Here is a 24,806-nt window from a genome sequence, read left to right as displayed (position 1 = left end):
GCGCTGTTGTTGTGCATTCAGTACTAGTATTAGTAGTATGAATGACTTTTTGATATAAGGGAGGCGCGACGAGAAACGCCTTGTGTACGTGACTGAGATTCCAGAAATCTAGTAAAGGATCTCAAATGCATGTTGAACAGGAACTATTTTCTATCCCGCAGTTTAGACATTGAAGTTCACTGAAGACACGCTTAGTCAGTAGTGGAATATCTGTGGCCACTCAGAGCATCCCATTTTGTCGCTGTTTTAAGCTCATTCCTGACCACGTGACGCGAAACCTACGTCACTTTTATTTCGTTGACAACCTCTCCGTCGCTCTCGATCACCTTCGCTCACCCGGCGCGCACCACTCGCCCGTGTGGTGCTAAGCAAGCCATGACGGACCCAGCCAGGCTTATTCCTTGCATGGATGGATCAACCCATTCGGATTACCGTAGCCAGACTCCCTCGACGTGCATATCCGTTGCCAGCGGCGCAACTTAGCATGGAGCCGCCGGCTCCCTTTTTTGGTTCCCCTTTCTGCCTCCAGAATGAGTGCCGCCGTCTTAGGATGTATATAATAGGCTCCATGCCTCCAACCATCCTCATTCCTTCTCCTCCCCAAACCATCGTAGGCTAGTTGACCCTTCCCTTTTGTTTCCCCTTTCAAGCTGTTACCTTGTACACCCATCGAGCAAGTCGCCAACAGATGGCAGCTACCAAATCACGAGCAGGGTTAGCGGCTGCCGGTCCTCCTACAAGTCGACTGCTCAAGCTGGCGCACACGGAAACAGATTTCGTCCAAAGGGAGAGGCTAGCCTTGGCAAGAACCTTCTCTGGTCACAATTTGAGTTCTTAGTTGCTAACTTCCGGTAGGAACGCACTCTGTGCCGGAATTCACTACGCTTATTGAACAGCCCACTGATACGCCACTTGGCCTGGTTCAGCATCTCTAGGGGAACTGCAAGTTGAGATGACCAAGATTCCTCCACCACGGCGTTGCTCTCACTCGGGTCCGTGAGTGTGCTCCGGAGGACATCCCTGAAGAGATACTGACTTGTAGGGTCATACGTGGCTGGTTCTTTCATCAAAGTACTCTGCTGGACTCCAGTGGATTCTGCCGGCGTTGTTGCTGTCACTATTGCTGGCTCGGGCTCGGGCTCCGGTTCCGCGAGGCTCACTCGGGGTACGGCCATCGGTGGCTCTGGAACCGCCCTTGATTCGGGTTCGATGGTTAAGGCGCCAATCAGTCGGCTTCTTCGTTCCCTGGCACTCCGAGACATGTGCCGGGATACATCGGAACCGCACTTCCCATTTGATGGCTGGGAGCCTATCGAGAGCCTGTACGGCCTCAATCAGGACATCCTGGGCTGATGAGTGCTTGGGGTTCTGGATCGCGCGGATGGCGGCTTAGTTATCGGTGAAAATGGCGTACTTCCGGGTGGTGGTTCCGGCCGTATGGGTGTCGAGCATAAGCCGCAGTGCCAGCACCAGGCCTTTGAGCTCTGCTGTGTACACCGTTGAGGTGCTAGACTGGCCCATGTACTGGGTTTGTTTCCTCCGGGCGCTGTCATTCTGGAGTGAAGGTGCTGTTGCAGCTGCTCTAACATGATCATTGATGCTGCTCCCATCAGTGTAGATGCGTCCTGTTGCTGGTTCTGCGGTATCGTGTTCCTTGATTGCTTCTTTGGCGGACTTCTTGATACAGATGAACGGCGGGGTCACACGGCGGCACCACGTGTGGTTGGCGTTTCTCGAGTCAGACAAGTTGCAACTTAAACTTCTCTTCCAAGATTCCCGAGAATCGGTCGAGGGGAGTCAGTGCATCACGTTTACGGGGTGGCCTTTCGTTGTTCCCACCTATAACCGTCATGTCGCTGTGTGGCGGCGAGGCCCTCATGCGCATCATGGCTTCCAGTGTTGTTTGCTCGAGTTGCTGCTGTACCGGGAGCAGGTGTGCTTCTACGTCAACAGCCACTCCGGCGGCGCTAGCACCTGTGGATAGCACGTTTGCCCAGCAGAAGAATGTTTGATGAACGCCAGGCGCATATTGACAATGAAAAGGAGAGGACTGTACGGCCCTCAACTTGGAATCTTGTATATGACATTACGCGATGTAGGATTCGCTCAAGATGTGTGCCTCTCAGTAAAATTGGTAAAATATAAATAATTGCAGCATTGGCGCCTCACAGGAATGCCTGACTGCTCAGCTCTTATCACAAATGACAACAACTCTGTGGTTCTTCAACAAAGGCTTTCCAGGGCGAGTGAGGATGCTGGTTCGTGTGTCTGAACGCTAGGATGATATACGAATGGGTTCTGGAATGGAAGACGGCAAGGATGACGCGCGCAATCGCCCGTTCTGGGTTTGGACGCTCACCAGAGAAAGCATTGGAACAACACACTCCCAACAGGATCTCCACTTCGGCGGTTAAACAGTTCATGTATGCAGGTCGCGTATCAAGATATCATGAACAGGAGAAGATGACTGGATTCTGTTTCAAGAGAGATTTCATTGAATTCCGCAGGTGGGGTGTCTGAAGACGTCATAGATAATGAGAGCTTGCGAGGATTCTATTTTCAAAAGCTCCTCTGATTCGGTTTACTCTGGCGCTTAAATAGCTCATGCATGTTGTCTCAGCAATTTCATACTCGTACAAGATGATAAACCAAGTTCTTTCTGTCAATTTTTAGCAGAGGTTTAGCCAATCATTATTGATATGCGTGATATGAATTGACTCCCAAGCGCTGACATTGAACCATGATGTTTGGTGGTAGTCTTTTGGATGGGGAAAAATGCTGGCAACTCCATGCTTGTGGCGAGAACAGGCAGGCACCAGGAATGACTGGTCAATCTGAATGAAGAGAGAAAAAAACATTAAATAGGATTCCCCCTCATATCTATTGGTAGCTCTTTGCCTGAGCCAAGACGTTTCGAAATGCGTCGATCCATAGGACCAAATTTGGCCTCGTGGATTCGACCAAAGTTAATACTATACCATTCCACTGCCTGCTTATCTGAACAATGATCAAGAATATCATTATTGACCTCTAGGTATCCTGTCATCATGGATACCCAGCATCTCAATGACTCACCCCATGCAGAATAACCTGACTCTGTTTCTTCATCAATCACAGCCTTAACAAAACTCTCAACCAGTGCCCGTTCCAGTGGATAGCATAAATTTTTGTAGATGTCAAATTGTTTTGTGGTTGCAGGATATGCTATGTTGTTTGAAGAGTGGAGAATATCTTCTAGAGGAATGTGTGCAAAGGAATTTGGAAACAGATACATCTGCAACCCCTTTTCTGCTGGATCACCTTGTGGATAATCAAACACTGCACAAGAATAATCAAGACGTTTGTAGCCAGCATTTATTTCCTCCAACATCTGTTGTGGATTTGAATGGTTTTCCATGACCTCTGGAGGAGGGGTGCGATTTGGAATGCTTCGGGTGAATCCTGCATTCTCAAACTTTTCAATGGCAACTGTATAGTCCTCGTCCTGCACAACAACCATGGTGGCCTGTAGGGATAGGAAAATGTTAGCAGGAACACGGGTGAGTCATTTACAAGTAAAGATCCACGTTCTTACCCCACAATCGATAGGGACGCCTAGATACCACATTGCGAGCGATCCCCAAGGAATTACAGTGAGAGGTTGAAGTATTGTGCTAAGTCTTGTTGAGAGCCTGTCTGGCTCAGTCTGCCTCGAGCGCCTAAACATGACTCAGATCTGGGTCTGTCTAAAGGGGTTGAACGTTTGTTGCGCAGCACGAAAAGGTAGACGATCAAGGGGTAATGTTAAACTGCTGGAAGACTATCTTAAACCTAAGTGGGGTTGCCTACGCTGCGTAATACGGAAATAGAACTTTAACCCTGTAATTCATGGCGAACCAATGAATAGTCTGCAGCCTCCTAACATTATGGCATCGTGATTGTTCCAATCAGGTGCTAGCCAGGATCAATGGCAGCCTTGTTCAGCCCATCGACCATCCAAGCAAAGGACAAAGGAACACTTTGTTTTCTCAAAGCGGGTTCTTTCTCGGTTATAGCCGCCGCCGTTAACTTGCAGTGTTTTCGATGCTTTGTATGATATTCCCTCATACCTTATATCACCCTGAACAAAACTTTGTAAGTCATTCCCAACATCATTTAATCCAAAGCACACACACTGATGCTCATCGTCGAACCAGCAAGCACGTTTCATAGTCATGCCAACTCAAAGTGGTCTGATCAATACGACGCCCCTTGCGATTCAGTACGACCGAGTGTTGCAAGACCCATATGAGGATTCTACAATTGGCCTTTGGGATAGTCTTCTCAATGTGTACTTTGATGCAAATAGCTGGATTGTGACTCCTCAAAAGCCCCAGGAAACAAACACTAGGCCGAACTTTGTTATTGAAAGGCTCTGGGAAAATAATACATTCATTAAAGTGATTGTTGTTGAAGCAAAGCCTCAACAGCAAACTATGGAGCAGGATCATCAGACAGATGAGCAACTACTCAGTTACTCTCTGAATGCTCTTCATACAGGTCAGCAAAAGGGTCAAAGAAAGATATATGCTCTGCGGGTGGTTGGTGTGTACATCATGACATATATGGTGTCAATCAATCAACCATCACTGACACCGATGGTGTCAGATTACATGGACTCAAAGCAACATGCGGCGGCAATTGTACAAATCTTCGATACTATTAAGGCTGCTGATGTTTTAGTACCATGAATGCTCAGAGATAAGTGCTGCAGTTTTGTTCGTGGTGAATTTATTATGTATTGAACGATTTGTGTATCTAATTCTATAAGAGCCAAATACATTGGGTGATTATAGACAGCAATCTTAATACAGTAAAAAAGCGCATTCAACCAAGCCTAAAGCTGAGAAAAGAAAAGAAAAGGGGAGGATGTCTGTAACAAAAATAGGAACTATATCAAGGCAGTGTGCCATGACCAAGCTCTGGGAAGCAAGGTGACTAGATTACGTAACTCAAACGCCAAGCAAACTCCCATTTCATAGTTGCTGGAGGTCCTGCACAAGCCCTATCCTATGTGACTCCCACACACATATATTAGCTACCGCTAGATAGATAATAACCAACAACTTAGTAGTGTTGTTTTTTTCGCGGGTCGGGCTGAAAAAGTGGTGGGGGTTGCCGGAATAAACGGGTTCCTGGGTTCACGTAATTAAACCCCGCCCGGGTTTTTAGGGGCGCTTATCGTGGGTGACGTGCCTAAATTACATAACTAAGTTTAGTTATGTGGGATGGTTAATCTTCTCATTGTGCGATCGCTAGCTAACTATATAGGGGTAATCACGTGCGGTGGAGGGCCACCTGGGCAACTAGTGCCCAACACCCCCCCACGCGCCAACGTGCGTGATGTGTTCCTACAAATATTCCATGCTAGCTATCTTAACCTAGATCATTCCAAAAACATGCTACATACAGAAATTTAATCATTCTCACTGTTGCCAGTGAAAAGTTCTAGTAATTTAATGAAATGTCTAAATACCACTGTGTCCAGAGGTTTGATTAATCTGTCTGCTACCATATTCTCAGTGAGAATGTGGTTAATTGAAATAATGTTTTTGTTCAGTTGCATGCAAGAATAGTGGAAGCAAGTGTTGATATACTTGCTGTGTACTGTGATCACAGCAACAGTAGTTAGATTAATTGAACTTTTATTATCTGCTCTGATGAACAAGGGATTCTTTGTTGTAACAAATTCTAGTTTTATTATTATATTGCACAATCATATTGCTTTGTGTACTGCTTCACTGAGTGCCATGTATTCTGTCTCATTTGAACTTAAAGAAACACAAAGTTGTTTGAATGAATATTATAAAATTGATGCATCTACTAACTTGAATATGAAGTCTGAGATAGATTTGTATTTACTGTTCAATGATTCTGCTCAATCTGAATCTGTATAATCTATCAGCAGATATGATACATTGAGGAATTCATTGATCTTATTCTTGAAGTCTTTGTATAAGATGTCTAGATTGCTTATTTCTTTTAGATATTGTATAATATAAAGAAGAGCTCTTCATATCTTAGATGTAGATACAGTATTTTTCTGCACTAGTAGAGATGCTGCTCATGCAATATCTGAGTATAATTTGACTGTCAGATACTGCAAGCATTCTACTCTGTGTTGATATTATTTTTTGATGAATTCTTCTTCTTGTTCTGATACAGAGGTATCATCTATCTTTATCTTCTCAAGTATTGATATAGAGACAGAGACAGCATCATCTAGGCAGAAATTCTGCACTAAATGATTGATATAGTGTCTCAATGTTAATTTGATAGTGTCATTGAGATGATGTTCAATCTTTATATCCAAGTATTTTGAAGATTCTTTCAAATCTTTTATTTCTAATTTGTTGATGAGAGTGTCAACTAGTCAATTGACATCTGCTGAATCTTCTGCTATAATATAAAGATCATCTATATAGATTGTTATATAAAGATGATTGCAGAATGTGTGATGTTATAGAGCAGAGTTGTAGAGGCTAGATTTGAAGTCATTTTCATGAAGTAATACTGTAAGAAAATTGTACCAAATCTTAGCAGTGAGATTCAATTCATATAGAGAGTCTATAACAGTGCAAACTATTGTGTGTGGAGTCTCCATCTCAAATTCAGTAGATTGCTGTATATAAATTATTTTATCAAGTTGACTGTGCAGATAGGCCATCACTATATCAATCTGATGCAAGGTTCAATCTCACTTCACTGCTATCACAAATATCATGCAATTAGTAGTGTCATTGACAATGAGTGTGTATGTTTCTTTGTGTGTGCTCTTCTTTAATCAATTGCTACACACTATTCATCAAGATTTTTGTAATATATCATCAGAATTCATATTGAGGTTCTGAGAATGATCTTTTTCAATATAAACTCAGCAGTCAGAGACCACTGACTCATCAGAAGAGACATCAGAATGTGGGATTATTATTCAAATATTTCTTCATTTCAAATCTGCAATCTCACATTTCATCAACTTTTGTCAATATTCACCAACCCTTTCAGATCTACTAATGGTGTTCTTATATTCTTTTGAAATAGAATCAGTGAGAGGAGAAGAGATATAGATGATAAATATTTTCACTGATCTTACTTATTCAGCATCAGCTAATTCAGAAACAGCAGTATTATCAATGAGATAAATCACTGAATTTGCAGCTTCAGATGTTGTATGATTAGTATCAATCTGTGAAATTGTAGATTTCTTTGTAGAGAAAATAACATCACTGATGATAATTATTTTATCAGTTATAGAACTTCAGAGGCAGTAGATTGAGTTGCTATAGAATTCTATAAGTTTAAATATTTCTGTTCTGGCAGACAGCTTATTGATAGGTCTTTGGGATTTATAAAGATGTGTGTAAACATCAATATCTAACTCTCTAAAATGATGAAGTTGAGGTGGGGTGTTGATTAGTGCTGAGAATGGGATGGTATAGAGGCATTATGCAGGTGCTTCATTGATGTTGTTGATAGACCAGTATTTCTCATTATACAGAGTGGTAGATATTGATGTGTTGTTGATAATTGCAACTACTGTTTCAAGAACATCTGCTCAGAACTTCTTCAGTATATTCATATCTATAAGCACTGCTCTAGTGTGTGTCATTATTATGCAGATATCTCTCTTGAAAACATCATCTTGATGAGAGGATTGAGGTATAGTAGGTTCTCAGATAGTGTCATCTTTGATCATCATCATTGTTATCTTGTTTGATCAAAAGATATCATCAATATTGATTCTAACTAGTGCTGATGGCATGAAGCTGAGATTTTTCATGAATTGAACTCAGTGAGTGTAAAATTTGATAGCTTGATTCTTAGTGTGTAAAAAATAGATTCATCTATAACAGATGGTGTCATTGATGATAAGCATATAATATTTGATCTCTTGATGAGATTCTATAGAGTAATCAGACATATCATTCAGTATATGATCATCATCAGCAAGGTCAATATGAATATGTTGCATTGCTTACAATGCTCATGGCATAGAAGTTTGTGAGAACTTGTATATCATATCTGCTTTGACACAGCTATCACAGAAAAAGTCTGTTTTAGATTCTTTGATATAAATGTCAGATGATGAGTTCTTTGCTAGTGCAATGATTACATCAGTGTGAATATACTCTAGAGTGACATGTCATTTCATGAGTGTTCTTGTCAGAGGATTGTGATCACTAGATTGATCACTAGATTTCTCTACAGTTGTCAATATTGTGTCTCTGTAATTGTAAGATTTGGTTATAAAATGAACAGTCTGAGACAGATAATGAATGTCTATTTGAGATTCTTATTCTATTATCTTGTAAACTGATTCTTTGAATGTATAAACAGTGGTGAAGTTGACACTGTTCAGAGTTCTTATTATAAAATAAGAAGAAATGATGTCAGATAGTTGATATCTGAAACCTTGATCTTCTAGCTTTGTGAAGGATAGAAGGTTGACAGTGAGATTGAGAATTCAGTAAATATAACTCACTGAGATATTCCCTTCTTCTGATTCTAGAAGAATATCATCTATCTTCTCAATCTATTCTACACCATCATTCATGATGATTATCTCTAAATCCCTCTCAAATAACTTTGTATATATCAACAAGTGTCTTTCATCTGTCATATTAAAGCTTATGCAGATGTTGAGATATCAAGATTTGAATATTATAGCAGACAACACAGATAAAATAAATACTGTGTTGACACTAGATTATGAGGCAAGAAGATCTGATATTCTGATGTCAGTAGATTTATTGTCATTCTTATTCTTCTTCTTATTCTTTCTCTTCTTTTTGGCACTCTCAGTGTTGTCAGTGTTCTTATTATTCTTATTCTTCTTTCTCCATTACTCAGATGCTTTGTCAGAGTTCAGATGATAGTAATTAGTCTTTATATACTCTGAAATCTTGCAGTATCCACACTGTGAGATTATGGTGATGATTGTGATGTTATCATCATTATTATTGATGACTGTATTGATCTTTGAAGCTTTGAGACATTCAGAATCCTCTGACTTACTCATTCAGTGAGCAATTTATTTTGTGAGATTGTTGATATCTAGATTGACAATTGAGCTCTGATCTATTTTATAGAATGTATCAAGATATGATTTGATGTAGATCCTCTGATAATCTTGAAGGCTGATAATAAAGAAATTATAGAGATAGTTCTTATCATAATTCTTTATTAGTTGTCACATGTGAGCAGATAGATAGTGATATCAATATACATACATCAGATAATCACTGTTCTTGACATGTAAGTGAATAAGTTCTTTGAGGATATTAATCCTTTTCTTCTCTAGAGATATTATATATACTGTGCTTATTTTGTGTCATAGAGTCATCACATTGTCAGATTGAATGGATTCTATAATCAAATGAATAGAATCTATCAGAGATTGTAATATACAACAGAAGAGTAGCTTTGAATGTATCACTCAATATCATTACTCAAGTATTGATAAATCTTCAGATGATTTCTGTTGATTCTTATTGAGAATATCTGTATTATTGATTATCTCTGTATCTGAGAAGAATACTATCTTTCATATCTGATAGTTGATGTTATTGAATGTGATGATGAACTTTGTGTTCAACAAGGTCTGTGTTTTCTTCTGATATTCATAAGCCAGTATGTTCAGATCTTCTTCTGATATAGAATTCAGAGAAGGTGGAGGTGGAGGAGAAGGTGATGAAGGAGATGATAATATATATGCTGATATCAGTCACTCACAGAGTGCAATGAGATCTGCTGCTGTCATGATCACTATGTCATTAGAATTTGATGTAGATATCAGCATAGAACTGGATGTGCCATTCTCAGATTCCTCACATTCTGGCATCTTGTCAGTATCATATGCTAAGTCAGAGGTTGTCATATCATCCTCTGTCATTGTGTATTCAGTTTGATCATTCTCTACTTCTGAGGTAGATTCTTGTTCAGTAACAGAGGGGATGAACTGGGGGATTCTTGATTGCAAATATAGTGTCTTTTTACATTCTGATATGAGGGTTGTAGGTAATCAAGAATCACTCATAATCAATCTTAGAGGGTTCTGAATGAAAATAAATAAATAAGTTTTTGATCTCTTTAAGATAGTAATGAAATCTCTGCAGCAGTCTCAACAGTAATTCCATCAATTACACCACTTTTATAGACAAAGAGCTCTCTTTTCAGAGGAATAATGTCTAACTCATCCAATATAACTTCAGTTGCAGTGTATTCTAATCAAAATGTGTTGTTTTTCTTAAAAATCTGCTATCCGGGCCATAACCTGTGGGATGGTTAATCTTCTCATTGTGCGATCGCTAGCTAACTATATAGGGGTAATCACGTGCGGTGGAGGGCCACCTGGGCAACTAGTGCCCAACAAGTTAAGCCTGGGCACGTGCCCCCTTAGCGCGGGCGTGTTATTCTCGCGGCTCGGGTCGGGTTCCAAAGGTCTCTCCTTGCTTGGTCGGACAGCTTCCGAGAACCGCATAATTCAAATAATTGAATACGTGAATCTTCTATCAGAGTTAGCAATGAATCTGCCTTCCAAAATATTGGAACTCACTTTCCGAAGCTTCCCATCCACCAGCTTTGCAGCTTCCATGTCTCCCTTCGTAACTTCTCGCGGAGCTTTGTTAAATGTCGAATTGGCCATGGGCCGGGATGCGCCTACGAGGTTCTTTGTGATGTAGTTCATATTGCGTGGGAGTATGGACATGCCGTACGCTAAGCATAGGATCCAATGATCTCAAATACACGACCATTGTGTCAATGGAGGTATCCAGCTAGGTCCATCGGATACTATGGCACCAATTCGCTGAAGCTCGACATCTCGCTCAGGGACTTCAAGTTCACAAACCCCATATTGGCGATAACTGCACAAAGCTGGTACCGTGTGCAACCTGTTAGGGACATTGTGACATGTAGTGGATATCCCGTTGAAGCTCCTGTAGTCACTTTTACTTGACCTCCCGCAGAGTCATTTATTCTAAGTCTAATCGAATTCCTGCCGCTAAAATCCACAGCTCCAGGAACAATTAAAAACTTATTTGTATATGAAAATGTCTTCGGCGAACATGCAGGGTTTGGTGCAGCCTGGAGAATATGAACCGGTGTCAAAAACGGGCGTGGGCAGCTCGCATGACAATCAACAACTTACGCCGTACTGGAATGGAACCGAGTCCCTTCTGGCAGAACTGCTTCTTCCGGGTTGAATATATTCAGCTCCGGGAGAAACGGCGTAAATAGTCATTATCCCGGCTCAGCTTTTTCTCTCATTGTTACACGAGAGGCTTCCTGACTTTCTTCTGTACTAGTAGCTGCCAAACTGCCCTCGTAATTTCAAGTTGCTGATAAAGTTAAGCAAAGTGACGTCATTAAGAATCATAACTTAGTTGAAGCTCAATGAATTTTGACTGGAAACAAACTCCAATTTCCCCAGCGCTTTTCAAGTGTTCCTTTTTCTCCGATATGTTCGGTGTGTAAACACAGCTACAATCACATCTCTTAATATCCCATATCCCCAGATGGCTTCATTCAACTCTACGTTAGCAAAAACAGTTCGCTTTCCCTACCAGTTCGAGCACTGATGACGAAAAATGCCCCGGCATACTTTATGATTGAACACTTGAGAAGAAGGTAGATTTACCAGATATCTGATTGGGTGGAGTCCTTGTGAAGAAGTGGACAATGGTGATGATGAATAGTACTCGTAGTCCATTAATTGCTCAACAACAGACTCGCCAGCATCCCAAAAATTGAATGAATTTCAACAGAGTATGGCATTGACTCCAGTGGATATAATAAATTGTTGACTCTTGGGTTTCGCCGCTTGTGGAGAGAGCTATCTCTCGCAAATACATGGGTAGATGCGGCGTAGAGCTTATGGATTATGTGGCTATCATTTACCGGCGCGGCTGCATGACAATCAAGACAACAAGCTGCAAAACAAAAATACACCGCTTGTGTAAATTGAGGAGGAGGGGGGGATACTTTCAGTACTCGGAGGAGAAAAAGCTAACGAGTCCGGAGCATACCGCAAATTACGTCATATGCAACTCATCTACATACGTTCTAAGCGTCTTCCTTGAGCTTGAAGAAACATTATTTAAGGAAACTTGATTATCCGCATGTACATGTACAGCTTGTAAGGAATTGTCTAATTTGCGGAATCACCAGTTATTTGGCCTGATATTCAAACACGGACTTCATTCTTCGTTACATTGAGGAATCGCGGAGTGAAAACTAGACCAAAATGACCCTTGCAGCGCACGTAAGTGAGATTCCATACAGAGTCATTTTTGTTGAAGAAGAAAACATACAAGTCGAGAGGATTGCCTCTTCACGCAAACTGCTTTGCCCCATTTTATTGACATTGTTTTTGGAACATTTTTCAAATGACTTCTGCTCACATCTACCGGCTTTCAATGAGGAGCATAGGTTGACGTCAACCAACTGATCGAGGATCTACGCAAGGACCCCAAGCGTAGAAAAAGTGAACGCATATGGACTGAGAATGTCTCCGGGTCGATGACCCCGTACTCCACACGATATGCTAGTCATGAAGAAATTCCTAAATTCAAGTTGCCCGAGAAGGGTGCGCCGGCGGAGGCAGTGCGTAGGATGTTGAGGGATGATCTGGATCTGGATGGGATTCCAAATTTGAACCTGGCTAGGTCGGTGATATACTGTACATTGACCAAGACCACCTCTGCGATCCGTCTGAGACAAATTTCTCGGTGATTCGGCAAATATGATACTAACAAAGATGTTAAATGTTCGTAGTTTCGTCGGCACTTACATGGAACGTGAAGCTGACGAGCTTCTGTTCGAGAATATCAGTAAAAATTTGGCTGATGCCGATGAATACCCGGCCTTGATGGAGATGCATGCTCATTGCGTCTCAATGATATCTAATCTCTGGCACGCGCAACCAGGAGAGCACGCGATTGGATCTGCAACGACTGGATCTTCGGAAGCTATCCTCCTTGGTGGGTTGGCAATGAAAAAACGCTGGCAGGAGAAAAGGAAAGCGACGGGAAAAGACACCTCGAAGCCAAACATCATCATGGGCGCGAACGCACAGGTTGCACTGCTTAAGTTCGCTAGGTACTTCGACGTTGAGGCCCGGATTTTAGACGTCTCTCAGAAAAGCGAGTATCGGCTTGATCCAGACCTTGTCAAGAAGAATTTAGACGAGAATACAATCGGTGTCTTCGTTATTATGGGCAGTACATACACCGGCCACTACGAACCAGTGGAAGAGATCTCAAGCATTTTGGATGAATTCGAAGCGAAGACTGGTATAGATGTGCCTATTCACGTCGATGGTGCAAGTGGGGGCTTTGTTGCGCCATTCACTTACGCTCAGGCTGGAGGTCCTAAATGGTGATTATCTCTGGCAGCCAGCACAAAAACCGTCAGCTAATAAACTTATAGGGACTTTGCACTTCCTCGTGTGAAATCCATTAATACATCTGGTCATAAATTCGGCTTGGTATACGCGGGCCTTGGTTGGATCGTATGGCGGGATAGGGCGTATCTCCAAGCGACCTTATTTTTGAGCTCCATTATCTTGGTGGGACAGAAGAGACGTTTACCCTGAATTTCTCCCGGCCTGGAATGCAGGTGGTAGGACAGTATTACAATTTTATACGCCTTGGCTTCAACGGGTACCGAGAAATCATGGAGAATTGCCTAGCAAATGCTCGATTGTTAAGCACTGCGCTCGAGAACACGGGCTGGTTCCTATGCATCAGCGGCATCCATCGGAAAAAAGGTAGCTCAAAGGTTGAGCAGACCAACGGGTTGCTGAAATATCAGGAAGGCGAAACATCGGCGGACTATAATGCAGGTTTGCCCGTAGTGTCTTTTAGGTTTTCTGATGAGGTTCAGCAAAAGTACCCGGATGTGAAGCAGGAGAGCGTCAGTTTATTGCTTCGTGCGAAGCAGTATATCATCCCAAGTATGTCACTGATACTGCCTCGTTCACGTGTCCTTGTGAATTATGAACTGCAAGGTATATTGGGGAGCGCAAAGCTAACAACGGTGACCACAACATAGATTACCCACTTCCACCGGTGGAGGATAAGACTGAAACCCTGCGGATAGTTGTACGTGAAAGTATGTCTGCCGATCTCATCGACAGACTTGTAGCAGACATCGTGGCTGTTACCGAGAGGCTCATGGCCTCAGAGCCGGTTGATGTGGCAGCGCTTCAAACAGGCCCAACCTCAATCGCGAGACAGCGTATGCTCTCGAGACATAGTCACGTAGGGAAAGAAAAGGGTTCAAAGGGAGGAAACAAAACGCATCACTGGAAAGGAATCCACCGAGGCGTATGTTAGGAGAAAAGCTAGTGATTTTCGCACCTTGGGGATAGGGATCCAAATTGATAACAAGCTCATCTGGTCATTTGGTTCATAGTATATTCAACAATGACAGCCAATGGAAAATACATAAAAATGTGCCGGCAGATGTGATAGCCAGCTTGGAATAGCTATGTTATTAAGTTCTGCTGACTAGTTCATTTGCAGTTGTATCGACGGTGTTAGAGAATAAAAGTGCCATTTCTTCTCTCAAAATGATTTTTGCCTGGAGATATAGAGGTCACTAAACCACTCTAAGCCTAGCGTAATATCAGAAAATGTCATCGCTTTTTGTCCCAGTGTTCGCTCTCCGCTCAACGTCAAGAAAAGGATACTCGTACTTTTGTACTCTCGTCGCAAAAGCTTGGTTCACTCCGAAAGACTGAGATCCGGCCAGCGGCTCAGTCATCATGTCAGCTGGTAAGGGTTCGGTGCCACTGCCGCTAGCTACCCAACCTTGCTCCGTCCTTTGAAGCCAGTTCATTCTCTTGGACCATACACTCTTGATTCGACGAATACTCCGAGTGGCTCGCTCACCAACCGCAAGCACCGGTCAATTCACGGGATAGCAAATAATAGACAAATGGCGCTTCAAACTTGCAGGAATATTCATAGAGCACACGCCACAGGCTCAAAACAAGTCCCAGTAAAGCATGGCTACATGTGAGATGTGAATTGTAACAGGGCCAGCTTCAGAACAGCGTGCCTGGATCTCGTGGCTATGATACAGGTACCGCTGCTCTGACAATATTGGCTTCGTGCTGATTCGTTCTCACAAAACTAATAAAGCTCCGTCTGGAATGTTGATCTGTGGTGTACTAGATCGAACACTTCCAGTCCATGAAAGCTCTAGACCCCAGGGACAACGAATCAAGACACCAGTCACACGGTAAGCTAATAAATCTCCTCCTGTCCCCATTCGGCGGAGGAAGCTCTCCATCCCTTCGCACCAAGTTTGTTCAGGTTGTGGGAATCCGGCCTCGAACCCACTTGTGGGCTGGCCACATGACAGCTCTCGATACGCACAATGATGTGTTCGCTGCGTTATCAGCCCTGTATGGTATTACCTGTTTCGCTGTATCATCTTCTCGGGGAAGATCGCCAGCATTTCCATATATTCTCCATTTTCTCTTCTCAATTTTCATCTTCTCTTCATCAGTCACCGTCGTCCGTGTCATCACTCTCTTACTCTCTGTTTCCACTTCCTTGTGTTAGCGTATATTATTTTTCCGGCTTCCTTTTGGAGTGGATTTGGCCTTGGAAACAAATGTGCTCTTAGTGTTGCATTCCTGTTTTATTTCGATCTGTCCTGGCCCCGGTTTCCATCCCCGCATTACCTCCGCTTGCTTGTGTGCGAGAGCCCGGGCTGGTGTCAGCTTTGATTTTATCACCTCCATCGGTCAATGTGTTGATATATTTTTCGATCTTGTTCTCCCATAGAACTTTATACCTTTTTTAATCCTGATATCAACCTCAAAGTTGACTGCTTGATGTCAATTACTAGGCCTTGTTCTACTCATTCATTATTCTTTCGTTGGGTTTCCATACTGTATATCGGCCGCATTTTTGTCCTGGTTGTCTAATATCTGTTTGGTCTTTTCTGCTGCCGTGTTCTGCGTTCCATGAAAGGTGGAAATGTACTTGGAGAGGCCTATTTCCCCACTTCGGCATGGAAACTGACCGAATTCTGCTTGTCACATCTTCTACCGGATCTGTGCAACCCAAGAGGTGCATCCGTAATCAAGGGACGCTGAGTCCGCCAACGGCTTTATCTAAGGTGGCGCCTGCTTCTCATACCGGTATACAGTCTGCTCGCAAGTTACCTAGCCATACCGTGGGCGTGAACAAATCCAAACAGTCAAAGAGTCGAAACGGTATGGATTTTCATTCACTTAAACCCGTTCCTTGAAGAATCCTCAACAGAGTTCGGGGTGATTTATGTGGCTCGACACGAGCAGCTGACCCTTTTTTTGGTGATCGATCAGGGTGTGTGACGTGCAAAACCAAGAGGCTCAAATGTGACGAGACGAAGCCGACATGTCAACAATGCCATAAAAGAAATGTTACCTGTGGAGGGTACAAAAAGGACTTCAAATGGAGGCAATTCGAGGAGTCCAGTTTTGCGAATAAATCTGCTGCTCCCAAAAGGAAAAAAGGTTATACAATTTACCGTAGATAGAACTGATTAGCCAACATTTGTGCTAACTTTGTGCATGGATAGCTCCTCTTCATGCACCACCGCCATCTCCCATAGTAGCCGGCCGCAAACCGATCTGCTCAGTACTGAGTCCTCTAATCCCTTATAATTCTAACTCGCCAGAGGAAGGTAGCGTGGGGGAGTACCAGCCCTCATATCCTTCGCTCGAGAGCGTTTCGTCTCTTTCTACATATGATATTTACTCGCCTGATCTATTGTCATCTCTTTTAAGTCTACGGGATCACCATTCAGATGATTATGATTGTGCGCAAATTATCACCGATTCATCATATATCTCCTCCATTCAATCGCTCGAATTACATGAAAATGGCCTGGTGAACGATGCAGTCGACCTGCTGGAGCGTCCCTCTGAATGGCTACCATCCTCTTTTCATTTCTCTCCAGCTCTTGCACATTTCGACAATGAAGACGTGGAAAATATAATTCGACAGTCCATCCCGGAAGTCAACTTTTCATCCTGTTGGGACGCTCCATCCTCTTCAGTGGATTGCTTCAAGAACCTGTTGAAAATGTCCATATCTTACGAGCCATCTTTGCATCTAGAATCTCCAGCAATGCTCCTGTCTCGGTACGACCGACAGACCTGTGGGATTCTATCCGTGAAAGATGGGCTATCTGAAAACCCTTGGCGCACCTTAGTGTGGCCCCTTGCCGCAGATTGCCCTGCACTCTTCCATGCAATATGCTGTCTGTCCGCATTTCATTGTGTCAAAGAAAACCCTCGCTTGAGAGTTCATGGTATGGACCATATGCGGCAGAGCATCAGTATGCTAGCCAGTGGGATCGGAGCCATGAAAACGGATGAAGCGTTAGCTACGACTCTTGTCCTTGTGTTTGCAGAATCCTGGGACCGACACATTTCCACTGGCATGCAGCATCTTCGAGGGGCACGGGTTCTACTGAACCAGGCCGTGGTGCGCCAACGCCAGCGTATTAATCCCTCAGAAAAAGAAATCGCATGCTTACGGTTCTTGTACAACACTTGGCTTTACACAGATGTTGTCGCAAGACTCATCTCGCTAGAAGACGACGAATTTGATGAAGCTTCAATTCCTCAGGATTTTACTCTGAATCTCCCACATTCGTCCGTTCACGAGATTGATCCTCTGATGGGATGTGCAACGACTCTGTTCCCACTAATAAGCCGAGTTGCCAATTTGGTCCAGAAAGTCCGCAGGTCCAAAAGTAACTCTATTCCCCTCATATCACAGGCAATGGAGCTCAAAACTCTCATCGAGCAATGGGAGACTCCAAAGTATTTCCAACCTCCAGAGGATCCAACTTCAAACGTCCAACAGAACTTCCAAACAGCTCAAGCGTATCGCTGGGCAACTCTGCTGTATCTACATCAAGCAGTTCCCGAGATTCCATCTGAGTGCGGAGCTGAACTTGCCAAGCGCGTTCTTGTGCTATTGGCTACTGTCCCTCTGAGTTCGCGGGCAACAATTGTCCATATATATCCCCTATTTGTCGCGAGCTGCGAGGTGGAAAGCGAAGAGGATCGGAATTGGGTCAAAGAGCGGTGGGCGGCGATGCAGTCGAGATTAATGATTGGAAACATCGATCGATGCCTTGAGGTTGTTCGGGAAGTATGGCGACGCAGGGACGCGTTCAATCGGCAGAATATGAATTCGCTACGAGCATCCTTCGTGCAGCCTATCGATACAACCAAACGAAAAAGCATCTACGGAGTTGGCAACGCTCCTGGCGTGCATGATGGCGAGAAGATGGAGGAAAATTCCGCGACTTTCGAGCTTTCAGACCAGAGGCCAAACAACGCATGCACTTCAGTTATCGCGGTTGCGGGAAAAGGTAAAACATCTCGTTCGTTCTCATCGCCAATTAGTCCGATTAGACGAGGATCTTTTATTCCCGGATTGGATGATATGGAGATCGAGCGCACTGTGCGGGGGAGATTGCACTGGGTCGGGGTGATGAAGGATTGGGACTGGGAAGGTATTTATACCATTCCTCCACATCGACCATTCACAGACCTTACTATCGCCATTTTGTTTCTATGATACCGTTTTGTCGAGAATATACATGCTAATTTTTGCATCACATAGTTCTTCTGGGATGATCCACCAACCAGCACAAAGAAAGAAAGAAAGCGGATGTGGTCACACTTCTATCGACGTTGCTTTGTTCGGTTTTATTTTCTGTCACATACCATATCGGCGGTTCAATATATAGCCCTCCTTCTCTCGGAGTTCACGAATGCTTTTTCCATTCTTCGAACGTTTAGTCTTACGATTTTGTAACGATATTACGCTTTCGCTCTTTAATTTAGCACGCCATTCTACGCTGCTCACTACAAACGGACTTCGAATATGGTTTCCCTAGACCGAACTTATCGACTCCCTGGAAACACCAGTGGGTCATATATAGCCTTATGTTTCATCACTCAGCCTTCTTTTCCTCTAAACAACCTCCTTTCACCCCGTTATCATTATTAATTAATCATTTCCACGAGTTAAGAAATTAACCTCTACTGGATTTCCTTTGGAATGAGAACCTAGTGACACTGACCATTTCGCCCCTGGGGGCCCAAATGCAGAACTACAAAATGCGATGAGGATTTCGCATATACACGGATATATTTTCGTTTAGAGCTCTCACGTAACTCACTCTAGCCCCCACCTTCCTATTTTAATCTATAATTTTATTTACGATGAAATGAGTGGAAAATGGTTTTTCCTTCGGCTGTTCCATTTTTTCCCCGAATTGGAGTTTGATTGCTCGTCTCTATCTTTATGGTTTCAGATATATAATTTTGTTTGTCCCCCCCTTTGACATTCATATTTGGCCCGGACAGCATACCGGATCGGATACGGGCGTTAATAAACGGAAGGAAAGAATGTGATATTCCTAGGACTGCAGGCAAATTGATGTGGATTCTGAGATTTTAATTCCTTTTATTGCTATTCTTAATTGTATCTTCGGTGCCAGATGTTCTCCGGTTTCTTTTTTAATATCGACTTTACGCCGCTCAATTACTACGATAATTTCCTCTTCGCCATTGTCATTTCCATTCTTGATGAACAAAATTGCCATTTGCATATAATCCATCCATCCTGTTTGATTGCTTCACTATAGTCTCCTTCAGAAAAGTTTCTTGCAGATCCATGACTATTAGAAAAATCCCCTACATGGGAGATTCGAGTCAAGCAAGCTCAATAATAAAAACAAGCTCCTCAAACGAAACAAACATCATATCTATCTGATGTCTTTATTATTATTAGGCCACTGATTCTTCAGCTTTGCATGAACACAGCGGTGCCAATATACATGGTCCCATCGAAAAAAAAAAAAAAAACAAAACTGTACGCACGATCGGAATACTTGGGCTCCAATCTTGATAACACCGATAATTTATCGCCTGGCAGCTGTAGTAGCGAATGAACTACCGCTGACTGCCCCTCACAGCAAATCTCTGGCAATTTGTTGCTGGCAAGCAGCACGCTAACCACCTCTTATCCACAACCAGGGCAAGCCCTTTACGACCACTCCAGGTCGCCATTTAGCGATATCCACTATGGCTGAAACGATGCCGCATACACTGGGACAGGATACCAAACTCATATCTCACCTGCCTGGCGGTTCTCAGGTGTCCGGCGGTGACATCATAGCTAACTATATATATACTTAATTTTTTTTCATTCAAACAAGAATTGAAGCATCCACTTTTTCATTTGCTCCATGTATGTGCAGATATTTGTCCACAGGCACAAACTCGAGCAGGCACAGTACATGTAACAGAATGAACGAAAGAGCAGTAGTGGTGGTGCTCTGCGAAAGTTTGATAGGCCTTACTTATTTGATTAAATATGAAGGGGGACTATTTTCACTTTTCTGAAGACACTCAGAGGAGTCTATACTCCCACAGTCCCCCATTAATTTCAGTAAAAACCTGTTCGCAGTTTGTAGAATCCTTCAATGAGTTGACATCAGTGATTGACGCCACCAGCTGGGCGTACGCAGGCTAACAGCACCAGTCGAAAGAAGTGGATATCATTTATGGATCCTCTCCCCCATCTCATGTAACCCCATCACGCAGGAAGAGTGTCGTCGGAGGATAAAATTGGCCAGGCGGCGTGGAGCTGCAATCTGCACGAAATCCAATTCTTGCCGTCCTATTCGTTGCTGCAGCAACGGCGCCACTTTGCGCTGGACGAAGCCTCAAACGAGCCCCGCTAACAAACAATATCGCAGACAACCGGCGCTGCAGCACAAGCCCAGAGCCAGAACAGCTTCTGCGTCCTCCACACTGCTGCTGCTGCTGCTGCAGACCCATTCCGTGCCCCAAGGACTTCACTACCGTCTGCTGTCAATATATCCTCCTCCCCTCGCTCCATACATCGTGGGCTTCTTCTGGCTGACGACGCGGTTGCTGAGCTCTGGTGGGGTAAATAGCACTCAAACGACGCCGCTATCATCAGCGCCCGATAACAGACATCAATTACACCCTCCACGGCCAACGCGCATATCAATTCACATTACAAACTGAGATGGCGGTTAATATCCCTTCATCTCCTGCTGGAAAGCAGGACTTCCGTGTCCCGCCTCTCCTGCACACTCGTTCTGGCAACGAGTTCTACGATCGCCCGCAGACGCCATCTCAAAGCGGTTTCACAAGCCCCTTCAGCACTCCTCAGGGCAGCCCAAGCAAGAATCGTCTTCCTCCCGGCGCAAGAGATCTCCCCAGCGTATTCGATCAAGCCATGAAACTCACGCCGCCCTCCCCGTCCAAGTCAGCGCTCAATGTGCCGTCGTTATCGCCTACGAAAGCTGCGCCATCGGGTGTTCACGAGGATCTACCCTCCTTCAGCGAAAGTGTCATTCACAGCAAAGACAACACGAATCAAGCTCGGAAATTAAATAAGGAGAACACACCTACTAATAGTCTGCGATTTGGCAGAGACCCGGCTGTCAACACAAACCAGGCAGCGGTCTCACGCCAGGAGCCATATCAAACCAGGCCAGCAAGCAGAAGAGGCCAATCCCACCTTCGTGGTCTCACAACAGATGAACTAGAAAAGCTACAGCTCCCGAATGTGAAACGACTTGCGAATGTGACTCAACTTTGTCAGTTTATTCTTTGTTTTCCCCCTCTCTGCTTGTTGTGTGAGATGGTGACGTGATTTCTCACTATTCACTTGCTAATGTGTGATAGACTTCCTGGATCATTATTTTGATCTATTGAGTTACGTGCATAATCGCCAGACGCGCCATGCTCAATTCAAAGCTGCTTATCCTCTCCCTCCAGAAACCCCTACCGAAGAATACGAAGCCGCTTTACAAAAATACCTTGGCCGCGAGCGCGCCAATCTACGCAAGCGTCGGACCAGACTTCGACATAACGATTTCCAAATTCTTACTCAAGTTGGACAGGGCGGATATGGTCAGGTGTACCTTGCACAAAAGAAAGATACTCGTGAAGTGTGCGCTTTGAAGGTGATGAGCAAAAAGCTTCTATTTAAATTAGACGAGATCAGACACATCTTGACAGAAAGAGACATCCTCACAGCCGCCAAGAGTGAGTGGCTAGTGAAGCTCCTTTACGCTTTCCAAGACGATGAACAGATATATCTTGCCATGGAGTACGTTCCTGGAGGTGACTTCCGTACGCTGCTTAACAATACCGGTGTCCTTCACAATCGCCATGCCCGATTCTACATTGCTGAAATGTTTTCATGTGTCGATGCCCTTCACGTCCTTGGTTACATTCACCGGGACCTCAAGCCAGAAAACTTCCTAATCGATTCAACTGGACATGTGAAATTGACCGATTTCGGATTAGCCGCCGGAATGCTTAATCCCGGCAAAATCGAATCAATGCGTGTCAAATTAGCAGAAGTCGGAAACACAAATGTTCCCTTTGGTAGGCCGATGGAGCAGCGTAGTGCGGCAGAAAGACGAGAGGGTTATCGTTCACTACGACAACGCGAAGTTAACTACGCGAAATCTATTGTCGGATCTCCCGATTACATGGCTCCTGAAGTCCTGAAGGGGGAGGAATATGATTTCACAGTTGACTATTGGAGCTTGGGCTGTATGTTATTCGAGGCTCTAGCTGGGTACCCTCCGTTTGCGGGAGCAACTGTCGACGAAACCTGGCAGAATCTCAAGCGGTGGCAGAAGGTCCTGCGGAAACCCCAGTATGAGGACCCGAACTACTTTTTGTCAAGGCGTACCTGGGACCTCATCGTTCGCCTGGTAGCTGCCAAGGAACAACGATTTAAGAACATCAGGGAGATCCACGAGCACGAGTATTTCGCAGAGGTGGATTTCAGCACATTACGAGAGCAGAAAGCTCCGTTTGTCCCTGAGTTGGACTCGGAAACTGACGCAGGCTACTTTGATGACTTTGGGAGTGAGGCGGATATGGCCAAGTATAAGGAAGTACATGATAAGCAGAAGGCTCTGGAGGAGATGGCGGATAGATCCGACCCAATGAGCAAGGGTTTATTTGTCGGCTTCACTTTCAAGTATGTTTCATTTTCAATCCTCCTATTTTGACAGCGTATTATTACCTAAGTCCTTACATTCTAACACCTTTGCCACTTAGGCATCGCAAACCTGCTATCGATAGCGATGGCCGAAGCACTCCTCGGAAACCCATCCTCACCGATGGAGGTTTTGGGACCATATTCTAAACGTATCTGAGTCACGCAATCTCAATGCTCCTGAAGCAAGGGCTTGCATTACACCCTTTTTTATATTCCCCATTGACAGATACCATAATGCACCTTGAGTTCGTTTCTTTGCCGATTGCAGAGCTGGCTCGTTTTTCATTCTCCGACTGTTTTTCAATCTCGAACACGTAGCGGAACCAGGCAATAACACCTTTTTTCTCCTTGTCGATTAATTCCGTTGTGTTTTCCTTTATCTTTTGCCCTTGCTTCTACCGAGTGCTGCAGCCCCGCGAATTATTCCGTTGTTTATTGTTATTGTAATGAGCCAGACGTTCTATATTCTAGGCTTCTTCAACCAAATATCTTGATCTGCTTTGCTTTCGCCCACCATTCAGGTCCGCGTGGGATGTAACGGGGTGGAGGGCGACGAGCGGAAGGGATACCACCCGAAGTGGTCACTGTGCCTCCGCGCGATAAACGAACTTGTCTGCATATTCACTCCACCTCCTTTGTTTTATTTTCTGTCATTAGTTTCTCCTGTTCTGCGTCAATGCCGTTTATGCCGCTAAGGATTCTTTTTCATCATCACTGTGTAGTTCATTTACATTATATTCTCCTTTTCCTTGTTTCCACGTTTTATTCTCGCATGTATGGGTCCTAGGTATCCCTTACCACAACTACTCAAAACTGTCCATAAGCAATATCTTGTGTTAGCTGCCTTCACGCTCCTTGTTGCTGCGTTTACAGCTGCTCCTTAAAGCTTTTTATCTCTGTCTATTATTTATTTTTCTTATCCTCGTCCAGCCAGCCAACCAGGTCTTCTTATCCCCCAGAAGTGCTCAGTTTATATTTATTTCCTCGTTCTTTCATTCTGTTATTATTCAAGTCCTACATCATTTCTACTGTTTTTTGTCACGGCTCCCTTTGTCCTCTTCTTAAATATTCCACATTCTAATTCTTTTAATGCGTATCCGGTGCCCTTCGCCCGGTCGTGGACTTCCGTCGACCTTTTTCATTCTCTCTCTGTTTTTTCCCCCTCTTTTCTCCGTTTTTCTGGTATTACCTCCGCTATCTGTCTCCCCTTCATCGCCTACCGCCCTAGAATAAACCCCATACGCCCTATTTCTTTCTTTCTCTACTATATCACTCAAGAAATACGGCACGTGCAGAATGAGTCTTTAATGCACGGTTCCGCCCTAGTTAGCATTTCAATCCCCTCTCCTCCAAATTTTCCTCCGACTCAGGCTTGTAGATTAAATAGAAAAAGCACGTCTTTTATTTAATCCTAAATGAATATGATATGGTATATCAAGAGATGAACCAGCAATAGCAAAATAAGATGCAGTGAGAATGTATTGAGAATAGAATGTAACGGGAGAGGACATAGTTTGATGGACACAGAAATTGTACAGCTGACATTTCTATATAGTCCTCAAAATAAGTTTTTATACTATGCAAAGAAGTGTACGTATAGTATAGTGATGGAGCACAGCTGACAGACATATTTCCAGCTCCGTCAAGTTTCAGAACAGCAACCCAGATTCAAGTATTCCAAATGACTAAACATCAATAATGTGA

At 43.7% G+C, this 24,806-nt stretch overlaps 7 protein-coding genes across 7 annotated transcripts; 5 read left to right on the top strand and 2 right to left on the bottom strand.

Annotated features, from left to right (window-relative positions):
* Nucleotides 1-645: 645 nt before the first annotated feature.
* On the bottom strand, nucleotides 646-1,885 carry HCBG_02934 (uncharacterized protein; the record flags this gene model as incomplete). The annotated part of the gene is made up of 4 exons (XM_045429983.1): nucleotides 646-815; nucleotides 881-1,320; nucleotides 1,415-1,677; nucleotides 1,745-1,885. The coding sequence occupies 4 exons, from the start codon at nucleotides 1,883-1,885 to the stop codon at nucleotides 646-648; spliced, it is 1,014 nt and encodes a 337-aa protein (XP_045289878.1).
* A 972-nt stretch (nucleotides 1,886-2,857) lies between these two features.
* On the bottom strand, nucleotides 2,858-3,499 carry HCBG_02933 (uncharacterized protein; the record flags this gene model as incomplete). The annotated part of the gene is made up of 2 exons (XM_045429982.1): nucleotides 2,858-2,997; nucleotides 3,076-3,499. The coding sequence occupies 2 exons, from the start codon at nucleotides 3,497-3,499 to the stop codon at nucleotides 2,858-2,860; spliced, it is 564 nt and encodes a 187-aa protein (XP_045289877.1).
* A 694-nt stretch (nucleotides 3,500-4,193) lies between these two features.
* On the top strand, nucleotides 4,194-4,709 carry HCBG_02932 (uncharacterized protein; the record flags this gene model as incomplete). Its single annotated transcript, XM_045429981.1, has 2 exons — nucleotides 4,194-4,563; nucleotides 4,627-4,709. 2 exons carry the CDS (start codon nucleotides 4,194-4,196, stop codon nucleotides 4,707-4,709), a joined length of 453 nt encoding a protein of 150 aa, XP_045289876.1.
* A 5,901-nt stretch (nucleotides 4,710-10,610) lies between these two features.
* On the top strand, nucleotides 10,611-11,222 carry HCBG_02931 (uncharacterized protein; the record flags this gene model as incomplete). The annotated part of the gene is made up of 3 exons (XM_045429980.1): nucleotides 10,611-10,684; nucleotides 10,786-10,960; nucleotides 11,034-11,222. 3 exons carry the CDS (start codon nucleotides 10,611-10,613, stop codon nucleotides 11,220-11,222), a joined length of 438 nt encoding a protein of 145 aa, XP_045289875.1.
* Nucleotides 11,223-12,262: 1,040 nt separating this feature from the next.
* HCBG_02930 (glutamate decarboxylase) lies at nucleotides 12,263-14,561 on the top strand (the record flags this gene model as incomplete). The annotated part of the gene is made up of 7 exons (XM_045429979.1): nucleotides 12,263-12,280; nucleotides 12,448-12,746; nucleotides 12,793-13,395; nucleotides 13,447-13,528; nucleotides 13,636-13,972; nucleotides 14,071-14,345; nucleotides 14,544-14,561. 7 exons carry the CDS (start codon nucleotides 12,263-12,265, stop codon nucleotides 14,559-14,561), a joined length of 1,632 nt encoding a protein of 543 aa, XP_045289874.1.
* A 1,483-nt stretch (nucleotides 14,562-16,044) lies between these two features.
* On the top strand, nucleotides 16,045-18,673 carry HCBG_02929 (uncharacterized protein; the record flags this gene model as incomplete). Its single annotated transcript, XM_045429978.1, has 4 exons — nucleotides 16,045-16,249; nucleotides 16,361-16,531; nucleotides 16,597-18,549; nucleotides 18,660-18,673. The coding sequence occupies 4 exons, from the start codon at nucleotides 16,045-16,047 to the stop codon at nucleotides 18,671-18,673; spliced, it is 2,343 nt and encodes a 780-aa protein (XP_045289873.1).
* A 2,428-nt stretch (nucleotides 18,674-21,101) lies between these two features.
* Nucleotides 21,102-23,266, top strand: HCBG_02928 (serine/threonine-protein kinase sid2; the record flags this gene model as incomplete). Its single annotated transcript, XM_045429977.1, has 3 exons — nucleotides 21,102-21,678; nucleotides 21,767-23,081; nucleotides 23,162-23,266. The coding sequence occupies 3 exons, from the start codon at nucleotides 21,102-21,104 to the stop codon at nucleotides 23,247-23,249; spliced, it is 1,980 nt and encodes a 659-aa protein (XP_045289872.1).
* Nucleotides 23,267-24,806: the final 1,540 nt, after the last annotated feature.

Source organism: Histoplasma capsulatum, assembly GCF_000150115.1.
Source record: "Histoplasma capsulatum G186AR genomic scaffold supercont2.3, whole genome shotgun sequence".
Lineage (NCBI taxonomy): Eukaryota > Fungi > Ascomycota > Eurotiomycetes > Onygenales > Ajellomycetaceae > Histoplasma > Histoplasma capsulatum.
The sequence above is the reverse complement of the archived record's forward strand: the minus strand, read 5'-3'. Positions and strand labels throughout refer to the sequence as shown.